The 27,500-nt window shown below is 49.1% G+C and overlaps 2 protein-coding genes and 1 pseudogene across 8 annotated transcripts in view; 2 read left to right on the forward strand and 1 right to left on the reverse strand.

Annotated features, from left to right (window-relative positions):
* Positions 1-661, forward strand: part of LOC109438402 (large ribosomal subunit protein uL16-like) — a 744-nt pseudogene extending 83 nt beyond the window's left edge.
* A 19-nt stretch (positions 662-680) lies between these two features.
* CEACAM18 (CEA cell adhesion molecule 18) overlaps positions 681-27,500 on the forward strand; it is a 50,933-nt gene continuing 24,113 nt past the window's right edge. For 2 of the 5 annotated variants that reach the window (XM_088800586.1, XM_088800587.1), the window contains exon 1: positions 803-1,050. In XM_088800586.1, the coding sequence (XP_088656712.1) occupies positions 999-1,050 (52 nt within the window). In that variant the 5' untranslated portion in view covers positions 803-998. Of the gene's footprint in view, positions 1,051-2,357; positions 2,709-3,628; positions 3,902-5,197; positions 5,477-6,921; positions 7,058-9,156; positions 9,220-9,514; positions 11,607-17,674; positions 17,863-27,500 lie in introns of those variants that run through there. The other 3 variants (XM_074315568.2, XM_019718292.3, XM_019718290.3) reach the window with 3 other exon arrangements.
* Positions 11,215-21,195, reverse strand: LOC109439983 (sialic acid-binding Ig-like lectin 13). 3 transcript variants are annotated; one of them, XM_074315548.2, is made up of 9 exons: positions 20,939-21,191; positions 20,499-20,879; positions 20,019-20,297; positions 19,779-19,826; positions 18,620-18,877; positions 17,869-17,965; positions 17,587-17,683; positions 16,835-16,924; positions 12,784-12,905 (listed from the first exon to the last, which is right to left on the reverse strand). In XM_074315548.2, exons 1-8 carry the CDS (start codon positions 20,970-20,972, stop codon positions 16,880-16,882), a joined length of 1,239 nt encoding a protein of 412 aa, XP_074171649.2. In that variant the 5' UTR covers positions 20,973-21,191; the 3' UTR covers positions 12,784-12,905; positions 16,835-16,879. The 3 variants fall into 3 exon arrangements, with proteins under 3 accessions (XP_074171647.2, XP_074171649.2, XP_074171648.2); XM_074315546.2 differs by lacking the exon at positions 16,835-16,924 and having other exon boundaries at positions 11,215-12,905; positions 20,939-21,189; XM_074315547.2 differs by lacking the exons at positions 12,784-12,905; positions 16,835-16,924 and adding an exon at positions 17,166-17,425 and having other exon boundaries at positions 20,939-21,195.

Genomic DNA, 27,500 nt, shown 5'->3' on the forward strand with positions numbered 1-27,500 from the left:
CAACAAGCCGGACCGATCTCGCTTCTGTCGAGGTGTCTCCGATGCCAGGTCCTCATCTTTGACCTGGGGCGGAGGGAGGCAAAGCGGACGAGGTCCCCTCTGTGGCCACGTGGTGTCTGACGAACATGAGGAGCTCTCTTCCGAAGCGCTGGACACCGCTCGTGTTTGTGCCAACAAGTACATGGTGACAAGCTGTGGCAAAGATGGGTTTTCACATCCGAGTGCGGCTCGCCCCTTCCACATCAGCCGCACCAACAAGACATGGTCCTGCGCCAGGGCTGACACACTCCAGACAGGGAAGGGACGCAGGTGCCTTTGGAAAGTCCCGGGGCCCAGTGGCCAGCTCCACGTGGGCACGTCACCACATCCATCCGCACCAGCTGCAGAACCAGGAGCCGGTGGCCGAGGCTCTATGCAGGGCCACGTGCAAGTGTCCCGGCCGCCAGAAATCCACACCTCTAAGAAGTGGGGCTTTACTAAGTTTAGTGCGGATGAGTTTGAAGACGTGGTGGGTCCAACGCGGCTCATCCCGGATGGCCGTGGGGTCAATACACCCCTGTCGTAGCCCCTGGACAAACGGCGGGCCCTGCACTCACGAGCCTTGGCGCTGCCCCCTCTTTACACTCACCAACAAACTACACTTCCTGTCACAAATAAATAACCAAATGAATACGTCTCGTGCTTGTTGCCCTGTTTGGTATTTTCTAGTTTTCCTAAAGGTAAGTTTTGTTTCGTTTTCTTTTGTTTTGTTACCAGGAGAGAATAGTGTAAATAAGTTAATAAAAATAATAATAATAAAGTGAAGGAAACACAAAGTCATAAAGGGAACGACTGACTCCCAGAGCCCCTCCTCCCCGCCCCTCCCGCCTGTGGTGCAGAGTCCAACCCGAGAGACAGGAAGCGGATGCAGACACAGCAGCTCAAGGCCAGAGACACAGGGCCGTCAAGGGGCAGTGGCTCCGGAGAGATCCCTCCACCAGGAGGACCCACTGCAGCTCATGGAATTTTCCAGACCCAAATGCAGCCCCTGGAGGGAACTGGTCCTTGTGGGTAAGCGAGAGGTGACCTTGCAGGACTGGGGGGGGGGGTGGGGAGGTGAGAGGGACAGGACTCTCGCTAGGACTTTCATGAGCTCACACAGCTGGGCACACCTCACCCAAAGACACACACACACAGTGTTCCCTGGGTGGCTATCTGCCTTGATCCCCTCCCCCACTTCTCCAACTGCACCCCTTCCCATCTCCTCACCTTCCCCAGGACCCACTGTGTCCCCCGGACATGCACGACTGTCGTGCTTCACTGGCCGCCAGGTGTACTTGCCTCAAACTGCCCAGTGTCCATAACTGGAGGCCTGGAGCTGTGGGTCTCGGGTGTCTCTGCCTCCTCCATGGAGCCAAGGCTTAGGGCTCACAGAGCAGTAGCCGCCTGATGTCTTAGGTGACAGCAGATCCCCCCTCTGTTCATATCGCCTTCACTGAATTTAGACGCTAAATCAAACACGTGTGTAGACAGTTTTCAGGGAGTTTTATCCCCCCAGGTAATCCTGCTGAGACTCCCACTGGATTCCGCTCTGTGCTCAGAGGTGCTGGGGCTGCAGTGGTGCCCGACGCAGCCCTCCTGGGGCTCACATCCAGTTTGAGATGCAAACCTGTCCCCACACCGAATAACCCAGAGTGTGGGGACTGCAGTGAGGGGGGCCCAGGGCTGAAGAGCAGGAGACTCAAAGCTGAGCACTGAAGAATGAGTAGAAGTGAGTCAACAAGGAGAGAGCAGGGATCAGTGTGCCAGAAATGGGGACCAGCATGTGCAAAAGCCTAAAGCTGGGAGACAGTGTGGTCATCTGTAGAGTCGTATGTGTACCTGGGGCAAAGAGCGTGGGTGTTGTGTCTTCTGATAAATGCATGCATGAGTGAATGCATTAATGACTGAATGAGGAAGTACATGGGATGATGGGGTAGGGTAGGTGTAATCTAAAAGAGGGCTAGATGAGTCATAAAACAAAACCCAGCTCTTGCTAAGAGTGTCTCACAAGCCACTCTAAGAGTTTAAACTTTATCATGAGAACATTGGGGAGGCTGGAAAGTATTTGAGCAGGGGGAGAGCAGGGTCACAACTGGGCTTTATAAGGATCCACAGAAGGGTTGTGTGAGCATGGATTGGAGGCTGAGTGTCCAGGGAAGAATCCAGGGTGAAAGACGGTGAGGGAGGAATGGACCAGGATAGGGGCTGAGCAGATGGAGAGGACGGGACAGGCTGGGGAGTCATCCGGGAGCTAGGACCCCTTGGTGTGTTCAGCAGTGTCTGTGGATCATTATGTGGGTGGTGTCAGCAAATCTCTCTTTCTGTGTCTTCCTCAGCCAGTCTCCTGGCCTGTGGGATCTTCCAGAGCTCTGGCGAACTCTCCATCGTCCCCTTCATAGGGTTAGAGGGATACAGGAGCTTCCTGGACCTTGAGAACATCCCCGAGGATGCTCAGGAATACAGCTGGCACCGGGGTGTAAGCGACAGTGAGCGAAATATGATTGTCAGCTACAGACCTCCCTCCAATTCCTGGCAGTCTGGGCCCATGTTCAGCGGCCGGGAGAATGTAACCAAGGAAGGCCGCCTGAATATCAAGAACTCTATGTTAAATGACACGGGGAACTACACCGTGCGGGTAGACGTCAGCAGTGGGACCTACAGAGCAACCAGCTGGCTGGAGATTCGAGGTGAGTTGACAGGTTGCCCCATTTCCCTAACGCAAGTGTTGAGCCTGGAGGCTTTGGTAGTGAGGTTACTCGGAGATCGTATTGTCCAATTCTGCCAACCACCTCCAGGTGACACTGGGAGCTTTGGCAGATGGTTATCCAGCTTCAACCACAGAGATGGGTCACTTACTACCTTAAGGGATCCCATTTCGCTGTGTATCAGTTATCTGTTTGTAGTGCAGCGTAACAAATAGCCACAAACTTAGCAGCTAAAAACAATACCATTTTATTAGCACACAGTTTTTGTGGGTCAGTATTTCAGGTGTGGCTTAGCTGAGTCCTATGCTCTGAGACTCATAAATGTTGGCCTTGGCTGTGTTCTCAAGTGTGGCTCTGTACACAGGCGTTTCACATCAGGCCTCTTGTTTCCTCAAGGTCAGCTAAAGTCTCGTCTGTTGAGACAGCGACTTATTTAACACAGGTAGTTATGAGACAGACAGCCCTCACCTTGACCACACTCTATAGGTTAGAAAAGAGTCACAGGTCCCACCTGTATATACTGCACGGCCGTGGAACTTTGTTTTCCCTCTGTGGTCCTCAGCTTCCTCACCTGTAGAATGGGGGTAGTGTCTGCCATTGTGGTACGTTGTAAGGTTAGAGGGGGTATTTGTAAAGTAAATGTGACTCCGATAATGAGAGCAATTATTATGGAGAGTCCAAATACCACCTCTCGCTCTGAATCCTACCCACAGCTCCTTGAGTGGGAGTGTCCTGACCTGGGGGTTTGGAAATAACCATTAGGCCACATGCCTATGCCAAGACCCCAGACCCCATTTTACAAGTCTTGGTTTCTCCCCGACATACCCCAAAACCACCCCCTTGGAGACAAGCAGAGCTTGAAGAGGCAGACCCCTCCTCTAATCTTTTCCTGCTTCACCCAGAAGAGGAAAGCGACCCAGGCATCTCGACCAACACCACCTCTGTGGTTGAGTACATGGATTCTGTGGCCGCCTTCTGCCACACCAACGCCACTACCATCAGGTGGTACGTGAGTGGCATACAGGTGTCCAGCAATGATCTGATGACGATTTCCCCAGACGGCAAGACCCTCATCATGCTCAAGGTCGGCCGCTATGACGTGATACTTCGGTGTGCGCTGGAAAACATCCTAGGGTATCTTCAAAAGAGTGAACAGATCTTTCTGACGGTGGCTTGTGAGTGCTCTGGGGTCGTGGGTGTGAAACTGGGGGTGGGCTGAAGGTCTTCCAGGGATATAAGGCTAATACGGGCAGAACCAGAGAGAGGTAACATCCTGAGCAGCTTGATCTGGATTTGAACCCCAGCTCCGACTATTTAGTTCATTGGACTTCAGACCCCACCCTCATTGCTCCGAATCAAGGCCCACACGATTTTAAATGGGGAGCTGAGACATAGTGTGTATTTGTTCAGATCTGACATTTGTGTAAAGAGGGGACAGTTTGCAACCAATCGTTTCTTACACTGAAATTTAACTTATTAAGTTTTCAAAGCCTACTTTCCTTGAGTTTTCAAATTCAGCTCATTGGTTTTTTATTTCTGTTCTTCTACATTTCATGACATCACCTTTACTTTTGCTTGTACTCAGATTGAACTGACTCTACTCCCGTAAGCGGACAGTTCAATTGATAAAACTGAATTGCGCATCTCATGCATTCCCTTGTCTCTATAACCCTTTGGCCGTCCACCAAGGCAAGTTTGCAATCCAGGAAGACTTCAAATTCTCAGGCAGGTCTCGTCAATCGAAGACTCTGAACTTGTCAATATGACGGAATTCAGATTCTTTCAAATGTTCCAAGACTGTTACATATTTATCAATCTCTTCCATATATTTTTCACAAGTCTAGAATCATCTTCACAGGTAAATCTAGAACCACTCTTATTGTCTCTCCAGTTTCTTAAAGTGCAGGCTGTGGCCATCGTGCGGGGAAAGCTGTCACGGAGAGGACAGTTGCTGACCTCTGAACTCTGCTTACCGGTCAGAGGTTTGAACCAGGGCCCAGGACGATGGACTACAGCTGTTCAGGGGGCTCCTCCCGAGCCACAGGGCCCCTTGCTTAGCCTGTTTGCTGGTCAATAGGAGACTATTGAATCCCTGATCCGCTCCTCTGAGCCTCGTTGTCATCATCTATGAAGTAGATCAATCGTGGAATTGGTCACATGTGCTGCTGTGGGAATTAGGAGAGCGCATGAACATGTAAAGTATGTAGGACAGTGCCCGGCATGCAGTGGGCCAGATGCCTTTGCTTCTACTCTGTACCTATTTTATTATGACATAAACGGCTCTCATAGTAGGTGCTTCCTAACGGAAGACATTATTATTATCGTCATTGTTGTTGGCACAGCTGCCTTGCCCCCGGTGCGCCTAGGGGTCCGCTCAGGGTGCAGAGTGGGACACCCCCTGGTTGGAGGTTCTGATCCTCCCACCAGGACATCAGACCCACAGCTCCAGGTCTCTTGCCTTGTCTCTGCAGATGGACCCGACAATGTGAGGCTGAGAAGTGATCCCAGTGTTTTCAACGGCATCCTGTCTGCTGAGCTCGGCTCCAAGGTGGAGATGAAGTGTACCTCCACTGCCTTCCCGGAACCCAAGTACCGCTGGATCCACAACGGCTCCCTCCTGAGCATCTCAGAGGCAAACATCACCCTCCCGAGTCTGACCTGGGAGCAGATGGGCAGATACAGATGCATCGTGGAGAATCCTGTGGCCCAGCTGACCATGTACAGGGACATCCAGATCCAGAGGAAGACCGGTAAGTGCATCTGCTCCCCTCTTGGGATTCCGCTCTCCAAATCTTCCCACCTCCATGCCTGTGCCTACACAGTGCCCATCCTCAGGAATGCCGTCTCCACCTTGCCATCATGCTCACAATGGCTGGATGAAATCCTCCCGTCCTCTGAGGTCTGAGCCCAAAGCTGCCTCTTCTAGGAAGCCCCCAGAGTCCTCTTCTCAGCGTTAGGGTGAATTCCAGGGAGATAAGGTCAGCCAGCATTTACTGAGCACTAAGAGCCCGCCACCATTTCAGCCTGTGTGACCCTCAGGTTCCCTCCAGAGTAAGTGACTGTTATAAGCATCACCTCCATTTTATAGGCAAGAGCATGAGGCTTGGAGAGTTTGAGTGTTTTATTCAAGGTTCCAGTTCTAATCCGCAGAGGAGGCAGGATATAAACCCTGGCGATCTGACCGCACATCTTAATCTGTCAACCTACTGGGCTGCCTCCAAGATGAGGAAGTGGGAAGACAGGAGTGGACGTGGTGTAGAGGAAACAGACATTTGTCGTGGATATGGTGTCTGAAACATGGCTGGGGACTGAATTTCTAACTGGGGAAAGAACCTTTTCAACGACCACACATTCAATCTTCTGCATCAAGAAGAGAGACTGACGTCCTCGGGGAGAGAGCAGACATGCAGGGCCGTAAAAGGCAGGGACACTGGAACCCGATGACCTGAGCTCAAATCCCAGCTGTGTATCTGCCCATCTGCATGAAGCAGGAGCGAGCAGTTTCACTTTCTGAGCTTCAGTTTCCCCATCTGTCGTGTCGGGATAACAAGGGTCCCTAATGACAAGTCTGCTGCAAGAATGAAATTAGAGATTGAGCAAGAAAGTGCACGAGAAGCCATCAGCCTGGCTCTTCCCAGACAAAGCCACGAGCAGATACTGGTTGTGAGCTACAGACGTTGATTTCGGTCACTCTATTTATTAAGCACCAATTAAGCACCAGACACAATGTATTGGTGCCGCTGTCTGACTCACACCTTTCTACCCCATTGGAGTATGAATTCCAGGAGGACATGGTTGGGTGAGGTCTTTGATCGTCACTTGTCCCCAGTGCTTAACACGGTGCCTGGCATATAGCTGGTGCTCACTGAATATCTGTGCAATGAGTTAATGAGCCTGTGTAAACAACACCCTGTCACATTCTGTCCTCTTATGTGGGTCTGTCCTTCTCCAGAGCACTTATTGCCTCCGGCAATGATATTAGCCATCTCTTTGCTAATTGTTGACTGTCCACTTCCCAGCTAGAAAGACAGCCCCATGAGGGCGAGAGTTGGTTTTGTTCAATGTTCAATCCCTACTACCTAGAACAGTGCTTTGCACATAACAGGTACCGATAAATTTTTGAAGAACAGGTGTATAGGTGAATTAAAGGACAGGTGAATGGTGGCCCTAACCCCCACATATCCTTTCCTTCCAGGGTACATTCCTATTGGTGAAATAGATTTCTACATCTCCGGATCCCTGGTGGTGTTTCTGATCGTGATGACAGTCCTGGGAGGTGTCTACCTCTGCGGAATCCTGGTCTACCTGATGATCAACCATTTCTCCACCAGGTGCGTCAAGGTTGCCCTGGGTCAAGGACGGGGCACTGGTTGGGTGTTGGCACTGAGGAGCTATGACTCCCTTGAGAGGGGGAAGCAGAGCCAGGTGTTGAAGGGAAGAGCCAGGAACTGGATTGTCAGGGATTATCTGGGGGGCAGACACATAGGTCTCAAGGACCAGAAGCCAGGCAGAAGGAGAGATGGAAGGTTTAGAGTCAGCCCGGCCTCTATCATATCAGTAGGGTTTCATCCAGTGACTTGACTTCATTCCAGTTTCTATGTGTTTACGATACAGCTGTAGAGGTCCACCTAGAAGGGCAGATGTGAGATGTATCTGGTACATAGGAGTCACCAGTGTCCAAGTCACGTTTGAGAAACAGGTAGCAGAGGTCAACTACATTGGGGGAAGAGATTGGGTGCAGGTATGATTAAAATCTGGATTCAAATTCCAGCTCTGGCCCTAGCTGGCTGGGTGATCTTGCGCCAATCATTTTTCCTCTCAGCTCTTCCTAGTCCCACTTGGAAGATGTGAACTGTCACACCTGCTCTGAAGGGTGATGGGAGGGTTAGACACACACCTTGGAGGATGAAGGGATTGGCAACATTCATGGCGGAGTGGACCAGCTTCTCAACCTCTATCAATATTTAGAGGCAGATAATTATTTCAGTGCTGGGGGTCACAGATTTTCTGTGCATTGTAAGACATTTAGCAGCATGCTGGCCTCTACCCACTTGGTGTCTGTAGCAACCACCACCATAACCTCCAGTTTGGACAACCAAAAATGACCCTAGGCTTTATAAAGTTCCCGTAGGGGGCAAAATTGCCCTGAGGACCACTGTAGTAGATGTTAAGAATAGCAGTGAGGATGAGGATGGTGATGATGATGGTGGTGATGGAAATTATAAGAACAGTGGTGATAATGATGTCAATGGTTGTGATGGTGCTGCCATCCAATGGTGGTGATGGTGGTGACAGTGGTGATGGTGATTATGGTGGTGATTGTGGTGGGTGATAGTAGTATTGATACAGTGATGATGTGAAGATTTTAGAAGATACATTCTCTTTTACGTTTTGGTATTTTGACATTGAGACTATTTGTGATCACTGTGTGCTCTCCATATCAAGCGGCTTAGAGTATCTGCCCACAGTGTGACAGGAGGCAGGTTAGCCCTCTTGTGCTTTAGTTTACCGTCTGTAAAATGGGAGTAACACCAGTACCGACCTCACAGGGATATCTCCTGTGGGGATAAAGTAAGACATTACTGATAAAGATCTTGGAGCAGGTTTGGCATGTAGTCAGTACTCAGTAGCATTTTAGATGTTGTTGTTAATGCCATCATCGTCGTTCAATGTACAGTTTCCAAGCTGCTGCGATAAACTCTATGGAGAGTAAGAGTGTTTCCAGGAGACCTGGTCTCCTCTTCAATACCTGGAAGAAGCGCCCTAGCCAGGCATCTCCCCCTCCTCATGGCTAGAAGTCAACCCAACATTTTCACTGCTCCATTCCCCTTAGAGGTGCCACCTTTTCCATGGTCTGAGGTCTCCAGTCTGGGCTGGGAGTCAGAGAGACAAGGTTAGAATATTGGCCTCTGTCATTTTCTTGCTGTGTGACTTTGAGCAAGTGACATCACCTATCTGAACTCCTGTTCCTTTATTTACAAAATGGCGTTAAAGTATCAACTTGTGTACCTGTTGGGAGGGTTCAAGATAACTTGTATAAATCATCTACCATAGTGCCTGGCATATAATAGGCATGAAGTGAATTATCGTCATCACCATCATCACCGTCATCATCGGTAATTAGGCCAGATAGTGCCAACTCCTTCCCCAAGTGCACCAGCCTCTTATCCCTCCACACACCCTCCAGCCCCTGTCCCATGGTATCTCCCTCCAGTGACCTTAATACCTCAGAAATGTATTTTAAAAAGTATGGGGAATAAGGACTCTTGGTGTAGAAGTTAAACCCCGAGATTTAACCCTCCTACTCCTGGGGTCCCTCACCAGAAAGGCTTAGAAAGGAGCTGAGCCCTCATCTACCCGGGACTCTCCTGTGTTCTGTTAGTTTCCTACAGACCTGAGAAGTGACTGCGTCCCTGATTTCTTCCCATAGGACAAACCGGGCCATTTGAGTGTCCACATCAGAGCTGGAGGACGAGACCAGACGGGCAAGGAGGTAAGGGGGCCGTGATGGAGAAGGGCTGCAAGTATCCATAGGGCTGGGCTAGGCTATGGGGGCTAGTACTCATAGGGGACAGTGAAGTGAGGGAAGCAGCCCGGTCACACTGAGCTTGGGAGATGGAGGCTCTTGGACGAAGTCTGGAGACCCCACCTAGGACCTGGGCTGTGACGTCATGGGTAGTGTGGCTACTGGTTGCTCCATCGCCAGTCAGAGCCAACCAATAGGATGCAGGCTGGGGCAGGTCATGTGCAGGCTCTGTGCTCTGATTCCATTGCTTCTTCCTCACCAGCAAATGTGCTTCTAACTTCCCCACTTCCCTAGTCGACGCCATGGACCATCAGAGACGCTGATGCCCCATCTCAGCATTGCTGATGGCAGGGAAACAGCACAGCCTATAAATATGCAGCAACTGGAGTTGCCTAAATGGGGCACAGCACATGTTGAGCTAATCTGTCATCTGTTAGGAACCAAGCCGGGGAAAGACGCTTACTGACGCAGGAAATGCTCAAAACTTGATAAGTTGGAAATGAGTAATACAAAGCAGCATCTGATAGGCCCGTAGTTACACAAAGTATAGATTAATTGATTGATGTACATATAATATGTACAGTATGTGTTTTCCACAGTTTTATGTGTACACACACATATGCACACACACATATACATATATGCATGTGCACAAAAATTGTGGAAAACATTATTAACAGTGCTATGTCTTAATTTCCTTCTTTACCCTTTACTGTATATTCTAACTTTTTTTTTCTCACGAAGTGTATAAATTGCCTTTATAATCAGAAAAAAACACCAATAATGTGAAAACAGTATAAAGTTACTTCTGCTTCCATAATGCCATTTCTGAAACCATTTTCTGTGCTGTCTTTATGGGGGTGCCCAAAAGCATGTAAGCAAATTTGTTCATCACTATGGCAGTCACAGTGCCAGAAAGGAAGGAAGGGAGGGAGGAAAATAAGGGAAGAGAGACAGAAACTACTTTCTGACAGAATCTATGGAAGTGGGAACAGTCAGCCTAGCAGCTGTGGTCATAACTGCTTTGAAATCTCACAAAGCACTTAGGACAATGCCTGGACACAAGGGAAGACCCCAGGACCCACTGATGAAGACCCCCTTGTGGCATTGGGGTCATATAACTGGATTCAGCCTGCTCCCTCCACTTGTAGGCCTGTGTGGCTTTGACCAGCTCACATGAGCCTCCTCCGTAATGTGGGGATAGTGCCAACCCTCTCAAGACTCACTGTGAGGATTGAATGAGACAGGATGCATGAAGGTTTGATGCACAGTAGGTGCTGAGCAAATATCTTAGTTCCTAGGGCTGCTGTGACCAGTTACCACCAACAGCGTGCCTTACAATAGCGTTCTCTCACAGTTCCAGAGGCTAGAAGACCAAAATCCAGGTTTTGGCAGGGCCGTGCTCCCTCAGAGGGCTCTAGGGAAGAATCCTTCCTTGCCTTTTCCAGCTTCTGGTGGTTACCAGATATCCTCAGCATTCCTTGTCTTGTGGTGTCATAACTCCAATCTCTGCCTTCGTTGTCCCCTGGCCTTCTTCCCTACCTGTGTCTCTGTGTCCACATTTCCCTCTTTGTGGGGGGAAACACCAGCCACTGTATTTAGCACCGGCCCATGTAACTTATTACATCTGCAAAACCCTCTCTCCAAATAAAATCATAGTCACAAATACCTTAAGGGGTGAAGACTTGAATATATCTTTCTGGGGTACACAATTCAACCCACAGTAACAGGGACTCATAGGATTATTGGGCCTCGTGAGTTTCCCATTGTCCATCTCCAGTCCCTACATTCCTCCTGTTACCAGACCATCCATCCATCTCTCTGCCTGATGGATTCTGGTCCCCATAGGGAGGTCCCACAGACCCTCGAGCTCCCAACATGTGACTCTGACCTCATTGTCTCCTCTTGGCCCTGCCCTGTCAACACTTTAGGGAAATGAAAACATGCATTGACACAGTCATGTACAGTTATGCTCACAGCAGCTTTATTTATAATTGCCAAAAGCTGGAAACAAACCAAATGTCCATCAATAGAGAAATGGGTAAACAATCCATGATACACTCATGCAGTGGAATCCTACACAGCAATAAAAGGAAATAAAATACTGATATGCACAACAGTTCGGATGAATTTCCAAATATGTGATGCCGAGTGAAAAAAAGGACAAGAGTATATACTGTATGTTTCCAGTTATATAAATTAATTACATAATTGATAAGATTCATTTTTCCAGATATTGATCCACTTGTTCTACCACCATTTGTTAAAAAAAAATTCCTTTCTCAGTTGAATAGACTTTGTGCTATTCAAATTAACACACACACACACACACACACACACACACACACACACACCCTATTTTGTCACATACCACACTCTTTTGATTAACTTTAAAGTAAAGTTTTATTTCTCCAACTGTGTTCTTTTCAAGGTTGTTTGACTATTCTAAGTCCTTTACATTTCCACATAAATTTTAGAATCAACTTGTCAATTTGTGTACACACACACACACACACACACACACGAATTACTTTAAATCAATACAGAGAAAACTGACATCCTAACAGTTTTGTGTCTTCCAATCCATGGACATGGTATATTTTTTCATTCATTTGCACCTTCTTTAATTTCTCTCAGCAATGTTCTGCATTTTTTAGTACAGAAGTATTGCATTAAAAAAAAAATGTTCCTTGGTACTTTATGACTTTCAATGCTGTTATAAATGAGCTGCAGTACAGATTTAGGGAATGTTTAATGCCTTGTCACGTCCTTTTACTTCTTTCCATCAAGGCTGCTTCAGAAGTGACCGCTGTGACACACTCCTTTCCTCATCTGTAGCTGTAGGTGAATTTGGGGATCATGTTTCATTCATTAGATGGTTGTGTGATCATTTGGGAACCTTTTGCTTTCATTTGGTTTGTCTTTATGGGGAGAAGTCATGAGCTTCTGCTTGACTCCCATCCAAACCCAGAAGTCTACCTCTTGAACTCTACTTTCTAAAGACAGAGGCAGATGAAGGCCAGGTGGGGCATTCCAGGAAGCGGGACCTCAGCTGCAAGGACTGTCTGATGCTGGTCACCTCCAGAGTCAAGAGAAATTCCCGGTAGGAACTTTCTGTTCAAAGCGCAGGGATCCAACATGTGCTCAGCATTCACGTTGAGCCACGTGCTCGGATACGATATTCCTCCCACAATTCTCACCACAAACTTGCAAGCAGGACTTCTCAATTGTTTCACAGGGCAGAAAACTGAGGCACAGGGAGGTGGGGATTGGTCTGTCACCTAGTAAAGGGGCAGACTGTGGATTTGAACTCACAACTCTTTGGTCCCAAAGCCTGTGTTCTTTCCACTATACTTTAAACTCATCACCTAGAGGGCTTTTAATTATACAGGAATCGCCTTTGGTTTTTTTCTTTTGCTTGTCGGAGGCCGCCATCATCAAATCGGGGCCAAGTCTGTAGTTCCTCAATTGGGTATACTGATCTCTGAGTACTCACTCTCAGTGACCTGCTGTACCTTCGTGTTTCCAGGCTGCCTCCCATGAAATTTGAGGGATGCATAATGAACCTCTTCTTTCTCTCCCATCGAGGGGTCAGTCAGAGTTGTGGGAGGGTGGTCTTGGAGGCTGACTGGCTGGGATTCCATCACGGGACCCTGAGTGGAGGGAAAGAAAAGAAACAGTGAAACAGTGGGGACAAGATAAGGCAGAGAGTATCCGGGAGAAAAGCCCAGGAATGCCTTTATCCATTCATGCCACACACGTTTTTGTTGAGATTTCCTTCTTTCATGCTTTCCTCAGATAGCGAATACTTGGTGAGCACCTTATTTGGTGGTTGCTAATTTCATTAACTTCCCACAACAACCTTGTAAGGAAGATAATTTTATTGTCTCCATGTTATCGATATGGAAACTGATGTTGAACCAAGTAAGTAGTGTGCTCAAAGTCCCTGGTGACCCACGATCCAATCCAGTTCTTTTCTGATCCCAAAGGCTGATCTTCCGAGTGTGAGGCCCTGAGCTGGGTGCTGGATAAACCATGGTAGACATGGCAGACACAGGCCCTGGCCTCTTGCAGCTCACTGTTTAATTGAGGGAGGCAGCAAAAATGAGCTAAAGAAGTAAATATCCAATGGTGAATTATGATAAGATGGACAGGAACCAGGTAAGGGAGAGAGAATTCCAGGTACTTGATTCAGGCATGGCACCTGCCCTTGGGAAGCTCAGTTGGTGGGAGGAAAAGTCAGTGAAAGAAACGCTGCTCTGTGGTGGCAAAGGGGACTTTGCGGATGTGATTGTTAAGGATCTAGAGATGGGAAGAGGCTCCTGGATTACCTCGTGGGCCCAATGTAATCACAAGCAAAAGAAGGAGGCAGAGACAGATGTGAAGATGCAGGTACTATGCTTCTGGCCTTGACGATGGAGGAAAGGGGCCACCAAACAAGGAAAGCAAGTGACCTGTAGAAGCTGGGAAAGGCAAGAAATTGCATTCTCCCTGGAGCCCCCAGAAGGAACTCAGCCCCACCTGCCAATGACTTGATTTTAGCTCAGTGAGACCTATTTTGGACTTGTGACCTCCAGAACTGTAAGATAATATGTTTATGTTGTTGGAAGCACTAACTTAGTGGCAGTTTATTACAGCAGCAATAGGAAACTGATGCAGCCTCAAAGAGTGGATAGTGACAGGTGCCAGCCAACAGAACGAACGCTTCGACAGAATTGTTATGTTTTTGCTTCTCCTATTTTCTCTCGAGTGTTCAAATCTAAATACACACACACACACACACACACACACACACACACACACACAACCTCTTCCCAACACTGCTATTATCAAGAACACTAGTGACCTCTAAGAAATCCATATGGTCATCTTTCAGTCCTTGCCTTTCTGGACTTTGCAGTAGCAGGAGACTCGGTTGCATGCCTTCTCTAAATAAAAATCCTTCTTTGATTACAAGACATCAAATTTCCCTGGGTCCATCGCCTCACTGGCAGCCCCTTTGCTGGGTGCTCCCCATTTTCCTGACCCGTAGATATCAGAGCAGCCCCAGACACTTTCCTTCTGCACCTTCACTTTGTGAGCGTGTCCATTACAAGGGCTCCTGTCGTCTGTAGGCTGATAGCTCCCACGTCTGTACCTACAGCCCATCCCCTCTCTGGTAATACAGACTTTGATCCGACGGTATACTTGAAATACCCACTCCCTTGTCCAAAAGGCACGTAAAGCTCAATGTATTTAAACCGAACTTCCTTTCCTCCCCATGTCTCTTCCTCCTACAATCTTCTCCACCTTAATGGTTGATGCCTCCATTTTTCCAGCTGCTCTGGGAAAAAATGTAGAAGTCGTCCTTGACCCCTTTCTCACCCATACCCTACTCTCAATCCATGAGCAATTTCTGTTAACCCTAACTTCAGAATTTATCCAGAACCCACTTAGGACCCACCGCATGACAGCCCGGTTCCAGCCACCACCATCTCCTTCCAACCTCTTTTCTAATTTCCCTGCCACACAGTCTATTCTGCACGTAGCAGCCAGGGGGTCCTGTGAAAATGAAAGTTGGATCATGACCTTTCTCTGCTGAAAAGTCTCCAAATGCCCTCAGTAGCCGGCATGTGCTGCTGTGACCTACACACGTGCTGACTTCTCCACACTCGTGTGCTGCTTTCTGGCCTTTGTCTCCCTCACTAATCGCATGAACCTCCTTGGTGCTTCTCCACTTCCTAGTCAGCCTCCTGTTTCTGAGCGTTTGCACCTGCTGTTCCCTCTGCCTGGAGCACTTTCTGGTCACGCAATCAAGTGGCAGACTCTCGAGCCTTTGCTCAAACATCGCTAACAAAAACATAAGCAACTTATGGAATGGTTATCAAATATAAAATATCAATAAATTGCAAGTATATGTGATATTTGCAAATCACATATGTGATAAGAGGTTACTATCTCGAAGAGATAAAGAGTTCCTGCAACTCAAAAATTTGAAAAAAAACTAACAAAATATGGGCAAAAAATTTGAATTAGACATTTCTCCATGCAAATGGCCAGAAAGCATATGGAAAGATGCTCAACATCACTACTCATTAGAGAAATGCAAATCAAAACTACAGTGCAATACCATCTCATATGCATTAGCACAGCCACTATATTTTAAAAAAACAAAGACAGAGTCATTACCATATTATGGACTATATTCCCTATGCTGTACTTTATATCCCCAGGACTATATTGCGTCCATCACTTTGTACTTCTTAATCCCTTCCCCTTTTTCACCCACCCTCCAACCCCCTTCCAATTGACAACCATCAGTTTGTTCTCTGCATCTATGAGTCTGTTTCAGTTTGGGGTATGAGACTAATCAGGGGGATCACTTCATAAATTATGTAAAGGTCTAACCACTATGCTGTACACCTGCAATGAATGTAAAATAATGTTGAATGTCAACTGTTATTGAAAAATAAAAAATAAAAGATGGTAAAATTCTGTATTAAAAAACAAAAATAAATAAGTAAAATAGAAAATAAGTGTTGGTGAAAATGTGGGCACATTGGAAACTTGTACACTGTTGGTGGAAATGCAAAATGGTGCAGCCACTATGGACAACAGTGGAGCTTCCAAGAAATAGATAGATAGATAAATAAATAAATAACCATATGACCCAGCAATCCCACCTACAAGTATTTATCCAAAAGAATTGGAAACAGGATCTTAAAGAGATATGTGCACACTCATGTTTATTGCAAGATTTTTATAATAACCAAGAGATGCAAGCAGCTCAGATGTCCATTGACATCATTGAGTGGATAAAGAAAATGTGGTAGAGACATCCAATGGGATATTAGTTAGACTTTAAAAAGAAGGAAGTCCTGTCACGTTACAACATGGATGAACCTTGAGGACATGATGCTGAATGAAATAAGCCAGGCTCAGTGCAAAATAAAAAGGGGGCCAAAAACCTCACATTGAGATTGATATTCTAATGCAAGATTCTAAATCAAAATGAATGGAAAGAAAATCCATTGAGAACAAAATATGAAACTTTTAAATAATCTGACGATTAGTAAGAGTGCCGCTCTAAACCAATTGGAGCTTGAGGCAGAAGAAAGAAATGTGTGCCACTGTGTATACGTCTTTACATATTTTTAAAGATCAGTTTCTCCAGAGCATGATTTAATGCAATATTATGGAAAACTGGAAAAGTGGTATATTAAAACTTTATTTTAAGTTGAAAGATTTTATTTCTACCCAAACCGGAATTTACTATCATTTTCTTCTCTTGGCTTCACTGGAAGCAAATGTAGAAAGAATGTTTTCAAAATCAACCTGTCTGCTTCTCTCATTTTCATCTGAGAAGGATGCCATGCTTCACAATTTCCCTTGAGTAAGTTATGATCTTAAATAACTTTTAACTAACCTCACTCAGTCTACTGATCCTGCCATTGTTTAGATTTTCGATACTTTGCACATCCTGGATTGTTTTCATTAATTTTGATTTTAAAGAAAAGCAGTGCATTGAAGCGTTGCTTATCTCATTTCCTGAGATTTTTGGCAACCTCTTAAGTTCTGCTTCTGAGGTGAATGCCTCACTCACCTCACCCTAATCCCAGCCCTTCTGGAGAGGCAGGTGCTTGAGAGGTCAGAATATGCAGAACAGCAGGCTGAGAAGTTTGGGCTTTATTCTCTAGATCAGGGGTGGACAAACGATAGCCTGTGAGTCAAATCGGCCCACTACCTGTTTTTGTAAATAAAGTTTTATTGGAACACAGCCATACTCATTCATTTACATATGGTCTATGGCTGCTTTCATGCCACAACAGCAGATCGGAGTGCTGCAAGAGAGACTGCATGGCCCAAAGGCCAAAATTATTTACTATCTGGCCATTTATAGAAAGTTTGCCAGCCTCTGCTGTAGACAATGGGGCAAACAGAATTTCGAAGGCAGAGGAGCTGGACAGTGATGGCTTTAGATAATCGCTCTGTGTAGGGCAACAGAGGTGACAGGCAGGAAGACGAGGGGCTCCAGGAAGAGATCCTGAAGTTTGGGCAATGATGGGGGTCAAGATGGAGAGAGGGGAACCAATGCTAGCTGTTCTTAGGAGGAAAAATAGACAAGACATGGCAACCTTTTAGCTATAGAAGAAGAAAGGCAGGACAGAGAGAAGGTGACTCGTCCGTGCTGGGCCTGAAAGAAGAAGGAGGGGCTGTTGTGCTGTGAGCAAGATGGGGAACTGGCCGGGGGAGATGAGAGCAACCTGGGCCACGCTGAGCAGAGCAATCCAGGGGGCCACCCAGGGGGAGGTGGACAGGTGGGATGCTGGATGGTGAGACGCCCATGTCACTCACCTGAGAGATTGACCTCATGACAATGTTTGCACCCTCCGTGCCCGTGTTGCCCATTCCCGCTGCAGCCCTCAACATTTTCTTTCTCCAGGATCTCACTCTGAGTGAAGAGATCAGAGAGGATTTCAGTCCAGCCAGACTCACCCCGTGCCAGAGACGCCCTTCCCACCCTTGCTTCAGGCTCTGGACCCACCCAGGACCCTCCAGCTCTGCGTTCAGGGATTCTGTGGCCTGCTGCCCTTCCTCCCCCAGGGCTTTCCCTCCCTCCCCAGGAACAGTGCTCACAGGATGACAATGACGCAGAAGCACAGGAAGAGCAGGGCTGTAACACTTGCTCCCCCGACGACCCCCAGCGACACTCCTGAAAACGGGGAGGCTTTTCCTGCAGACAGATTGCGTTATTGGTGACCCCTCCCCCCCTCAGTCTCTTCTCCTCCCACGCCCTGTAGGGTCCCACATGTCTGTTTTGTGACCCATTTGCCAGACACAACATACAGGGACAGAAGAGGGGGTAGAGATCAGGGAGAGGCAAGTGAGGGGTACAGGGCTGGGCTGCAGCCTGCCTGCATTAAAATGCTGGGGGTTTTTGTTCATTGTGGAGCTTATTTTGCATGCTTTTTTATTTAAAAGAAATGCTGTGTTGTGATATTCTTTCTCTTGATTGCTGAGGCTTCTTTGGCTTCTCCTCAAATTGTGTACCCAAGATGAGTGCCTCATTTGCCTGACCCTGATCTTGACCCCGCAAAGTAAGGACCCTGTGTCCCCAACACACACCTGTCCGGGCCCCAGCCCCTGTCTACCAAGCCTCACTTCCTTCCCCTGTGCTTCTCCCTCCCAGCCCTTCCCCCACCCCACAGAGCTGGCCAGGCAGGAAGACAACAGGTGATGCTCTGAGTCCCAGGCCAATTCCAGGCCTCACAGCCAAGCACAGACAGAGCTGAGCTCCCCTTTGAAGTTCAGGGGGCCGCTGGGTGGACTGTGAGGGTGGCGGGTGCTGTTCTCCTCCAGCCCCTCTCCCATCCACTGGTGCCCTCACTCTGCAGAGAGAGGTGTAGGGAGACGTGCAGGGACTCCCACGGGTGCTGAGCTTGGCAGGTGAATTCCCCTTCATCTCCGACGTGGACGCCAGACAGCTCCAGGACCCCAGTGTTCGAGGGGTGCAAGGGATTCAGGGTCAGGTTCCGCCGGGTCCAACTCAGCCTGGTGGGGGGGTTGCTGTCAACCACACAGACCAAGCGCAGGGACTGGCCCTCCGGGACTGAGAGAGATGAACCGTTCTCCAGGGCTGTGGGTGCTGGGGAAAGAGACAGACGTCAGAGTGACAGAGTGTTCAAGAGAAAGCGAAAGACAGAGAAGGAGACCAGCTGAGAGGAACAGACACACAGACATAGGTTGACACACACTTTCACTCCTCGCTGGTGGGAATGTAAACTTCTCGACTCTCCATGCACAACAATTTGACCATTTCTCTCAAAATTAGAAGGAACATACGAAGTAGCTACATTTTGCTTTTAGGAACTTATCGCCCCCCCACCCCCATTCCCCCAACCACACACAGTTGTGAAAATAGACACAAGATTATTCGTTGCACATAACATAAATGCCATGGGTCTCCACTAATGGAAGATGCAAACACAACCAGAGTCCATCCAGGCAGGGGAATACCACACAGTCACAGACAAGAATGACGTCTGTCCTACTGATATCAAAGGACCCCTTATCCTTTAGGTGGACAAACCAAGGCTCAGAGCAGCGAGTGGACACTGGTCACTTCCTGGGAGGGGACTTGGCATCTCAGGACAGACTCTGCTACGCATTTTGAATTTTTTGGTTGTGTGAATATATTACCTGTTCAAAACTACTTAAATAAAACATCGTTAGGGAAAATTCACAGCCAAGCTGGAGATGTCTTCAGGAGATTGATGATATGGGGCCTCAAGAGGCAGCTCTGCCATGTGGATGGTACCCTGTTCTCCTGGTGCAGCTGACGGGGGGTAGGAGGAGTCCTTGGGGGTGAGGGGCTGAAGGGGACAGCTGCTCACAGGGGCCGGGTGGGCTGAGGATGGAGGGACCACTGGGTTTACCCACCAGGGGGTGTCTGGTCACCGGGGTGAGACCAGGATGAGGCAGGACCCAGCCGGGCCCTACAGTGGAAGAGGCCCTGCTCCCTACAGCCCATGACAGGCTCCTCCTACCTGTGCCATTTCCTTGGAAGACAGTTACGGTCAAGTTCTGTGGAGAGTCTGGGACAGAAAGATATGGCAGGCGCAAGTCAATGGAGCTGCCTACATGGGGGAAAGGTGGAGGCAGGCATCCTCCTGACCCCCTCCCAGACCACATTCGGGACCCAGCACCCGGTGTCCGAGGCCCTGAGCCCCATGCCCGCTGCCCTCAGGACCCCACCAGAGACCCCAGCTTCCTGGCCCAGCTCTCACAGGTGACGTTGAGCTGAATGGTTCTCTCCACGGTCACATCAACTGCAGGGAACTTCACCTGACAGGTGAGGTTAGTGCCGTGGTCCTGGGGCCGAGGGGTGAGGGTGATCATGGAGGAGAGGAGGGTCCTGGGGCCCAGGGAGGTGAGGGCAGCTGAGGTCCAGGAGAAGATGGGGGGCGTGCCCCGCTCACAGGCCCAGGGCACAGAGCAGGTCAGTTTCCTGGGGCGGCCAGACTCCAGGGAGCCTGGGAAGCGGATGTGGGGCCTGTGGGTCAGGGCTGGAGAGAAGGGGCGACACGGGATGAGGAGGGAGGGGCCCAGGTGCGGCCCCGAGAGACGCCTCAGGCTTTGGTCCAGCTCCTCCCTCTGAGACCAGACACGCTGGACCCCCAGCACCGTCCCAGGAGGGGGTGCATCCCAGCCCTGTCCTGAACCCCCATGTCCTTCCCCTGTGGCTTCTCCTACAGCCCATTCCTTACCTGTCACCTGCACGGAGAGCAGGTTAGATGTGTAACTCCATAACATATTTCCTCTCTCCACCCGAAAAAAATATTTTCCTTTGTCCCTCCTTTTGGCATCTCTGATGTCGAGGGAGCAGTTGTAGGTCGGAGGGTCCCCAAGGAGGAGGAATCGGCCCTGGGTCTCCTCCTGTACTTTACGATCTGGCTTGTTTGTGGCCACAGGAGGATCTTGGTTTGTACTGGCCCCTTCCCGGAACCAGTAGCCATGAGCTGGGTCAGAGTCTTGCCACTTGTACTGGGGATACTTGGCAGTGCAGGGCACAAAGACACACAGGCCCTCCTGCACTGTCACAGACTCCGACATTGTCAGCCTGAATCTTTCATCCTGAGCCAGGGACCCTGCAGGGAAACGAGGGTCAGCAGAGCCCCCACCCTGCCCCCTCCCCTTGACCACTCACCTGTCCACAGCAGGGACAGAAGCAGCAGCAGCATCTCTGACACGGAAGGTTTCTGGCTCCTGTGGGAGAAAAGAGAAGGAAGGCAGTGGGAGGGGAGCTGGGGGAAACCACGGAAGGTGGGCGGAGCGTGAAAACTCCTCCTTCACAGAAGAGGAATCTCAGAGATGGAGCTCGTCCCCCACCCCCTGCACAGAGCACATGGACACCCCAGGGCCCACAGATCCTGGACACCTGCCTTTGTAGTCCTTCCTGAACTCCCTCCGGCCCCAGAGCAGGGCCAGCAACATGTCTGGGCTTGGCAGCGCAGGTTCCCTCTGGAAAAGTCTGTTTCTCAAGGTTTGTCTCTCAGAATTAGAAGTAAAAGTTGCAAGATTTAGAGGAGGCTCCAGAGAAGAAGAGGTGAGGTCAGCACAGTGACGCTTGTCGGAGGAGGAACTCCACTCTCAGCCACTGTCAGGCTGGGGCAGCCCTTGGAGGCCAACCATTGACCCCCACACTCACCTCTGGGGGCCCGGAGGTCAGGGAAGGTGAGAGAAGCCCAAATCACACCCCATGCAGGCCCCACGTTCATCCCCTGCCTCCCTGTCATGCCCTTCCCCCTGGGGGGTCATTTTCTGCAAAGTTAAAACAGGTTCCTTCTGGCCAAACCCTCTCGTCACAGGCTGTAGACGTCTGTGGAGGGGGGTCCAGCCAGGGGTGGGGCTCAGGACATGGGGGATGGGGAAGGGGCAGGGGGTGGAGGCGGCCAATTATCTTTCCTCCTTCAATGTCCACATGGTGAGCATCCCCTCTCTGCTCACAAAGTCACACACCAGCCCTGGATGCTGCCCCGAGAGACACTGTCCAGTGGGTCACAAGTGTCTGGAGCCTGGAGCTCCCTGTGACAGCAGCTGTGATGGGTGACGCACAGGTGGTGTGGGATGTCACTCTTTCCCTATTGGAGGTTGAGTCTCAGGGGACTGGGCATAGGGGACACCCGGTCAGTTGAGGTGAGGATTCGTGTGTTAATGCACATGGAGGACGTCAAAGGAGCTCGGCTGGCAGGACGCCTGGGAACTGAGGCTGTGATTCTCTGCACAGTGGGATTCCTTAGGGAAGAAAGTGCAGAAAGTCAGGCGCAGATTTTGAAAGGGAAAAACACCCCTTGATCGCAGCTGTCTGGGTGCCAGGAAGGATTTCTTCATCACCGATGTCTCATGGGACCACATTTGTCATTGCTCCAGAGCATGGCAGGATCTTCTGGCCTCTGGGGCTTTGCTTGTGTAGGTTCTGCTCCCAGCAATCGGGGTGTGCAGGAGACACGGAGTGAGAAATGCCAGCCTGGGACGTCCACCCTCGGCGATGGTGAGGGTTTAATGAGAGAAGAGACATGCTCCTGATGTCACAGGTTATTTTTACCTGGGGGACGGTGGTGGCAGGAAGTGGTGGGAAAGCATGAGAGGTGGTGCCTCCTTAGGCCCAGGTTGGGTTCTTGAAACATTGGGGTGGGGGGCAAATACAAGACACATACAGAGAAGAGCCCCCACAAGAAAAACTCAATGATTCATCATGAAATGGCCACCCTCCAGGGAATTGAACATGGTGGGCACCCCAGGAGCTCCCCCCTGCTCCCCACCCTTCTCACCGCACCCACATCCCCCCAAAGGAGCCCTTAGCCTAGCTTTAAAGCTAGTTGTTTCCTTGCTTCTCTTCATATTTTTGTCATCCCAGCTGCTTTCGATACTATGGCTTTGCACATGTCTTTCTTCAGACTTTTCATGCATAGAAATAAATTAGTCTGTTTTCTTCCATCCAAGTTCAAGAATCTGCCCATCCTATTCTGTCTCCTTCCCACAACCTGGAGTGGAGTCAGCGCTGGGATCATTGAGAAGGGAAGGTGCAGGGTTGCAGCATGAACACCGGCTCCCACAGATCAGCAATTCCTGCGTTTTCAGCGGGCATCTTATCCCCTCCTGGGCTCCCTGTCCTGGGGAACTCATTCTCCCCTACAGGGGAAGTTGCAGCATCTCTGGTCAGAACAGCTGGGACATAGCCCGTCTGTTCCCCATCATCCCCAATTTAAAAAGAAAAGGGGAAGAACGGGAAGGAGATACAGGAAAGGGGAACCACAGATAATCTGACTGTGCAACAGAGGCATTTGTAACCCACAGACCATCAGAGCTGGGGGCCCTTCTAGCCCCACTTCCTCAATTTGCAGAAAAAGACACTGAGGTCTGGAGCAAGCAAATGAATTGCCCAAAGAATAGGTGAACCTGTTTCATGCCCATTTTCTGCACGGGAGCCACTTCGTCAATGCTTGTCTGCCCAGGATTCACTCTCCCGGGAGATGAGAAGCTATGTTAACTGAAGGGAAGAATTGCCAAATCTTCCCATGAGGTAAAGGAGGAAATTTCATTCATTCATTCATCATGCATTCATTCATTCAACAAGCATCTACACTATACCTTCTGGTTTCTAGTAAAGGGGTGGCTATGAGAGATCTAGCCCTTGCCTTTGAGGAGAGCAACGTCTGGTTGGGAGACAGACAGGTTACCTGACAATCCCAGTGCCGAGGGTACGTGGCTACGATGCGGGAGGCATAGCCTGGGAATAGATGGGGCTCTTGACCTTCTGGACTGGAAGGTGAGTTCTAGGGGAGGAACGGGCCAGGCAGACATGGCAGGGACTCTCGGGCAGCCTCAAGGGATGTGAATCCTTTAGGTGAGGCTGGGACTTGCTGGAGTCAGGTATTGTGTTCTCAATCCCACTCACTGTCCCTCTGTGCTAGAGATGCTCTGCCAGCTCCCAGGTTCTGTGCTCTGTGACCAACCCTACCTGTGCCCCAGCAGGGGTCAGGCCACCACCCATAGAGGGCATCTCTCTGCCCCACATCGCTTGGTTCCTGGGCATCACTAGGAAAGGGCTGTGTGCTGTCCTTGGTGCTGATTCAGAGCTGAGGCAGGAGATGGTCCATCTCAGTACTCAGTGTTCAATGCCCAGCTGTGTGCGTGTGTGTGTGTGTGTGTGTGTGTGTGTGTGTGTGTGTGTGTGGCCTTCTAGGACAGGGTGATGGTTAATTTTATGTACAGACTTGTCTGGGCCCACAGGATACCCAGAATAAACATCATTGTGGGTATGTGTCTAAGGGTATTTCCAGATGAGACTAGCATTTAAATCAGTGGGTTCAGTAAAGTGAATCGCCCTTCTCCAGGTGGGGCGGCATCATCCAATGCATTGAGCGCCAGAATAGAACCAAAAACAGAGTAGTATGTGTGTACAGTATTCATGTGATTACTTTTCATATTCTCAAGCTTAACACAGGCAGTCTGTCCAGACTTTGTATCTTGCCTCTTCATTCTGAGCTAGTGTCTGGGGAGTGGGTGTTGCTTTCAATGTACTTTTCTGAGACCTAAATGTTTGGGTTTGAGGGAGACCAAGGGGAGGGAAAAGGGTAAAACTCAAAAGGGATTCAACACACACAGCTCCTGTGGTGCAGGACTCTACTCTCTTTTCTGAGATTCCAACCTTCATTGAGGTCCTCTCCACCAACCCACAGGTGTATCTTGCATTGGGGTTTGTGCTCGAACCCCAACTCAGAAGTTGGAAGACGGAAAGCTCTGGTGACCCTCAGATATAATCAATGATATGCAAGCCTTCTTCTCTGGGAGTCTTTTTATTGATTTCATTCAGTTCTGTCCACTCATATGAATGAGCATATGTGTCTATTGGGGAATCTCAGTGAAAACTCTCAGGGTTCTGTCAACCCAACATTTCCCCCTATATTCCTGTTCATGGAGAAGAGACAACTATTTAGGATCAGAAAATTTTCAGTGTCACAGTAAAAACGTCTGTTTCTTTCCCATTTGGGAGTGCACGGTGTGCTGTTTTCATTTCCTGGTTTGAATGTTGCTGGTGAAAGTTTAGTTCCTTTTGTTTAAGGGTCATGTGTTCATTTAATACATGAGGGTCTTGGCACTGCTAGCATCATGAGATGTTGTCAGCAGACACTTGATTTGCGGGAGGTAAAGAACCTGCACACAGTGAACACACACCTTGTATCAGGACTTGTAGATGGTGCCTTACACGTGTGTGCACCTTGTGAGATGGGCTGTATCGTCCCCCCACTTTACAGAGCAGGACACTGAGAAACAGAGAGGGAAAGTCACTAACTCTCCAATTATCACCCTCTTACTAGAGGAGAAATGAGGATTCAAGTTTCACCTATTCTAAAGCCTGTATTTTTTCCCTACAGCAAAGAATTTCCATGAAATCATTTATAACCGATTAACTAGAGACACATTTGCTCTGTGAGAACCAGTGTTCGAGGTCTCCCTTTACCACGAGCAGCTCTGGGCTCCAGGACCGGGCCGGAAGCCCTGTGGGGTGCCTCACTGGCATCTGTCCTCTGAATACTGGTACTGATGCTGCCAGCCCTCAGCCCCAAGGCTTCAGCTTGTGATAGCTGAGGGAACTTGAGTTTGATCAGGAGGGTATGTGGGCAGGAACCTGACTGTGGGGGAATGAGGACATCCCATGTCTGACATCATCCTTCCCATCATGTTACTCGGGAATCCAGCTTTGCTATGGGGATGGCAGAGACCCCACTCCCAACTAGTCCCAGAGAGGAAAGATTCCTTCTCACCTGTGCTATGTTCTTAAAAGGCATGAAGTCCAGGGGGATGGAGTATCTAGAGCAGAAACACAACGGTTCCCTCTTCAGTGGTTAGAGATGTAATAGATGTTGGCCTTCCCCACTTCTAGAGCCACAGAAACAGTAAAAGATGGTGGGTTATAAAATTCCTCTTGCCCCTCTCGTCAGTCTGGTCCCCAGGAAACAGGCACTGAGTATCCCGAGCCCTGAACTCTCTTTGGACTCCCTACTGTGCTCAGGGTCCTAGGAGTCTGGGCCCCACACTCATAAGAGACATTGAGCTGGATAGTTTTCTATGATCATGCAAACTCCAGGATACATCGTACATCAAACAGTTGATGCCGAATTCCCAGCATTGTGGGTTGATGACCTAAGATGAGGTGTCTGTCCAGAGCCTTCATTTGCTATGATATAGTGAACTCTGCCTTCTCTTCCAGCATTATCTGGAACTAATTTGCCTGAGATGCAATGATGGTGGCTCAGCAAACACGGGGATGCCTGTCCTCCCAAGATGTTAGATTGTACACCTGGTTGGCTCCAGGCTACATGGTGGTGATGTCCGTGTTGCTGAAACAGGGCTGGGTCCTGAGCTCAGAAATCTCCCAGCTCTGAAAGGGGTCTGACCTCTTAAGTATGGGATCCAACATCTGGAGCGGTGAAAATGTATGGCTGACCTAGGAGGAAAGGATTTGGGGACAAGCAGTGGACTGGTGTTCTCTGACAATTAAGTTCGCCAACTTGTTGCAACGATGTTGCTAACCTTTATTGACGTCAGAGAGATTATTCATTATGAATTTGTACCAACTGGACAAACAGTTAACCAGGTTTACTATTTGGAAGTGCTGAAAAGGCTGCATGAAAAAATTAGATGGCCTGAACTTATTGCCAACAATTAACAGCTCTTGTATCACAACAATGCACCAGCTCACACGGCACTGCATGTGAGGGACTTTTTAGCCAGTAAACAAATTACTGTATTTGAATACCCTCCCACTCACCTGATCTGGCCCCCAATGACTTCTTTCTTTACCCAAAGATCAAGGAAATAATGAAATAGAGACATTTTGATGACATTCAGGACATCAAGGGTAATACGACAGCAGCTCTGATGGCCTTTCTATAAAAAGAGTTCCAAAATTGCTTTGAAGGGTGGACTAGGTGCTTGCGTTGGTGCATAGCTTCTGAAGGGGAGTACTTCGAAGATGACCATAGTCATATTCAGGATTAAGGTATGTAGCACTTTTTCTAAGACGAGTTCACGAACTTAATTGTTGAAACTCATATGTGTTTCTCTGCTTCCTAGTTCATCCACAGGGATTCATCTGCATGTCTGGCTGTCCTGGTGGGGAAGACGTCAGGGCAGAGATGGAAGTTGCAGTGTGGTTGCACTGAGCTCATTTAAAAATAAGTTTTCAGAGATAAGATAGAGCTGTGGAGAACAAGGCTCCTGGGTATTAATTGGTATATAATAGTTTGACCAAAGATGTAGGAGGACCAGAGAGGGTAGGTTTTTGCAGACAGGGCAAAGGAGTCTAGAAAGTTCAGGGGCCCTTTACTTGTGGATGAATAGGCCACTGATGTCCATGTGGGAGCTGTCTTAGGGGACAGAAAGGGAAGGAACCAGGCAGCAGGGGGCTGAGGAGGGAGGCAGCTTCTCATGCTGTCTCCGGGACCCCAGACATCCTGCTCTCACCCAGGCCTCAGAGAATAATGGGAACCCCGATCCCCGCTGCCCTCAGGACCCCACCAGAGACCCCAGCTTCCCGGCCCAGCTCTCACAGGTGACGTTGAGCTGGATGGTTCTCTCCACGGTCACATCAACTGCAGGGAACTTCACATGACAGGTGAGGTTAGTGCCGTGGTCCTGGGGCCGAGGGGTGAGGGTGATCATGGAGGAGAGGAGGGTCCTGGGGCCCAGGGAGGTGAGGGCAG

This window comes from Rhinolophus sinicus, chromosome 8 (assembly GCF_057876585.1).
Source record: "Rhinolophus sinicus isolate RSI-liver-muscle chromosome 8, RSI-T2T, whole genome shotgun sequence".
In the NCBI taxonomy this organism is placed as follows: domain Eukaryota; kingdom Metazoa; phylum Chordata; class Mammalia; order Chiroptera; family Rhinolophidae; genus Rhinolophus; species Rhinolophus sinicus.

Excerpts from the sequence above, each read along its gene's own strand:
- LOC109439983 (XM_074315546.2), bottom strand. The coding sequence starts at position 20,972 with ATGCTGCTGCTGCTTCTGTCCCTGCTGTGGACAG. Across the intron at positions 20,298-20,498 it reads GCTCTCCGTGCAGGTGACAG|CCCTGACCCACAGGCCCCAC; the intron begins GTAAGGAATGGG and ends CCTTCTCTCCAG. Across the intron at positions 19,827-20,018 it reads CATTCAGCTCAACGTCACCT|ACTCTCCACAGAACTTGACC; the intron begins GTGAGAGCTGGG and ends TTTCTGTCCCAG.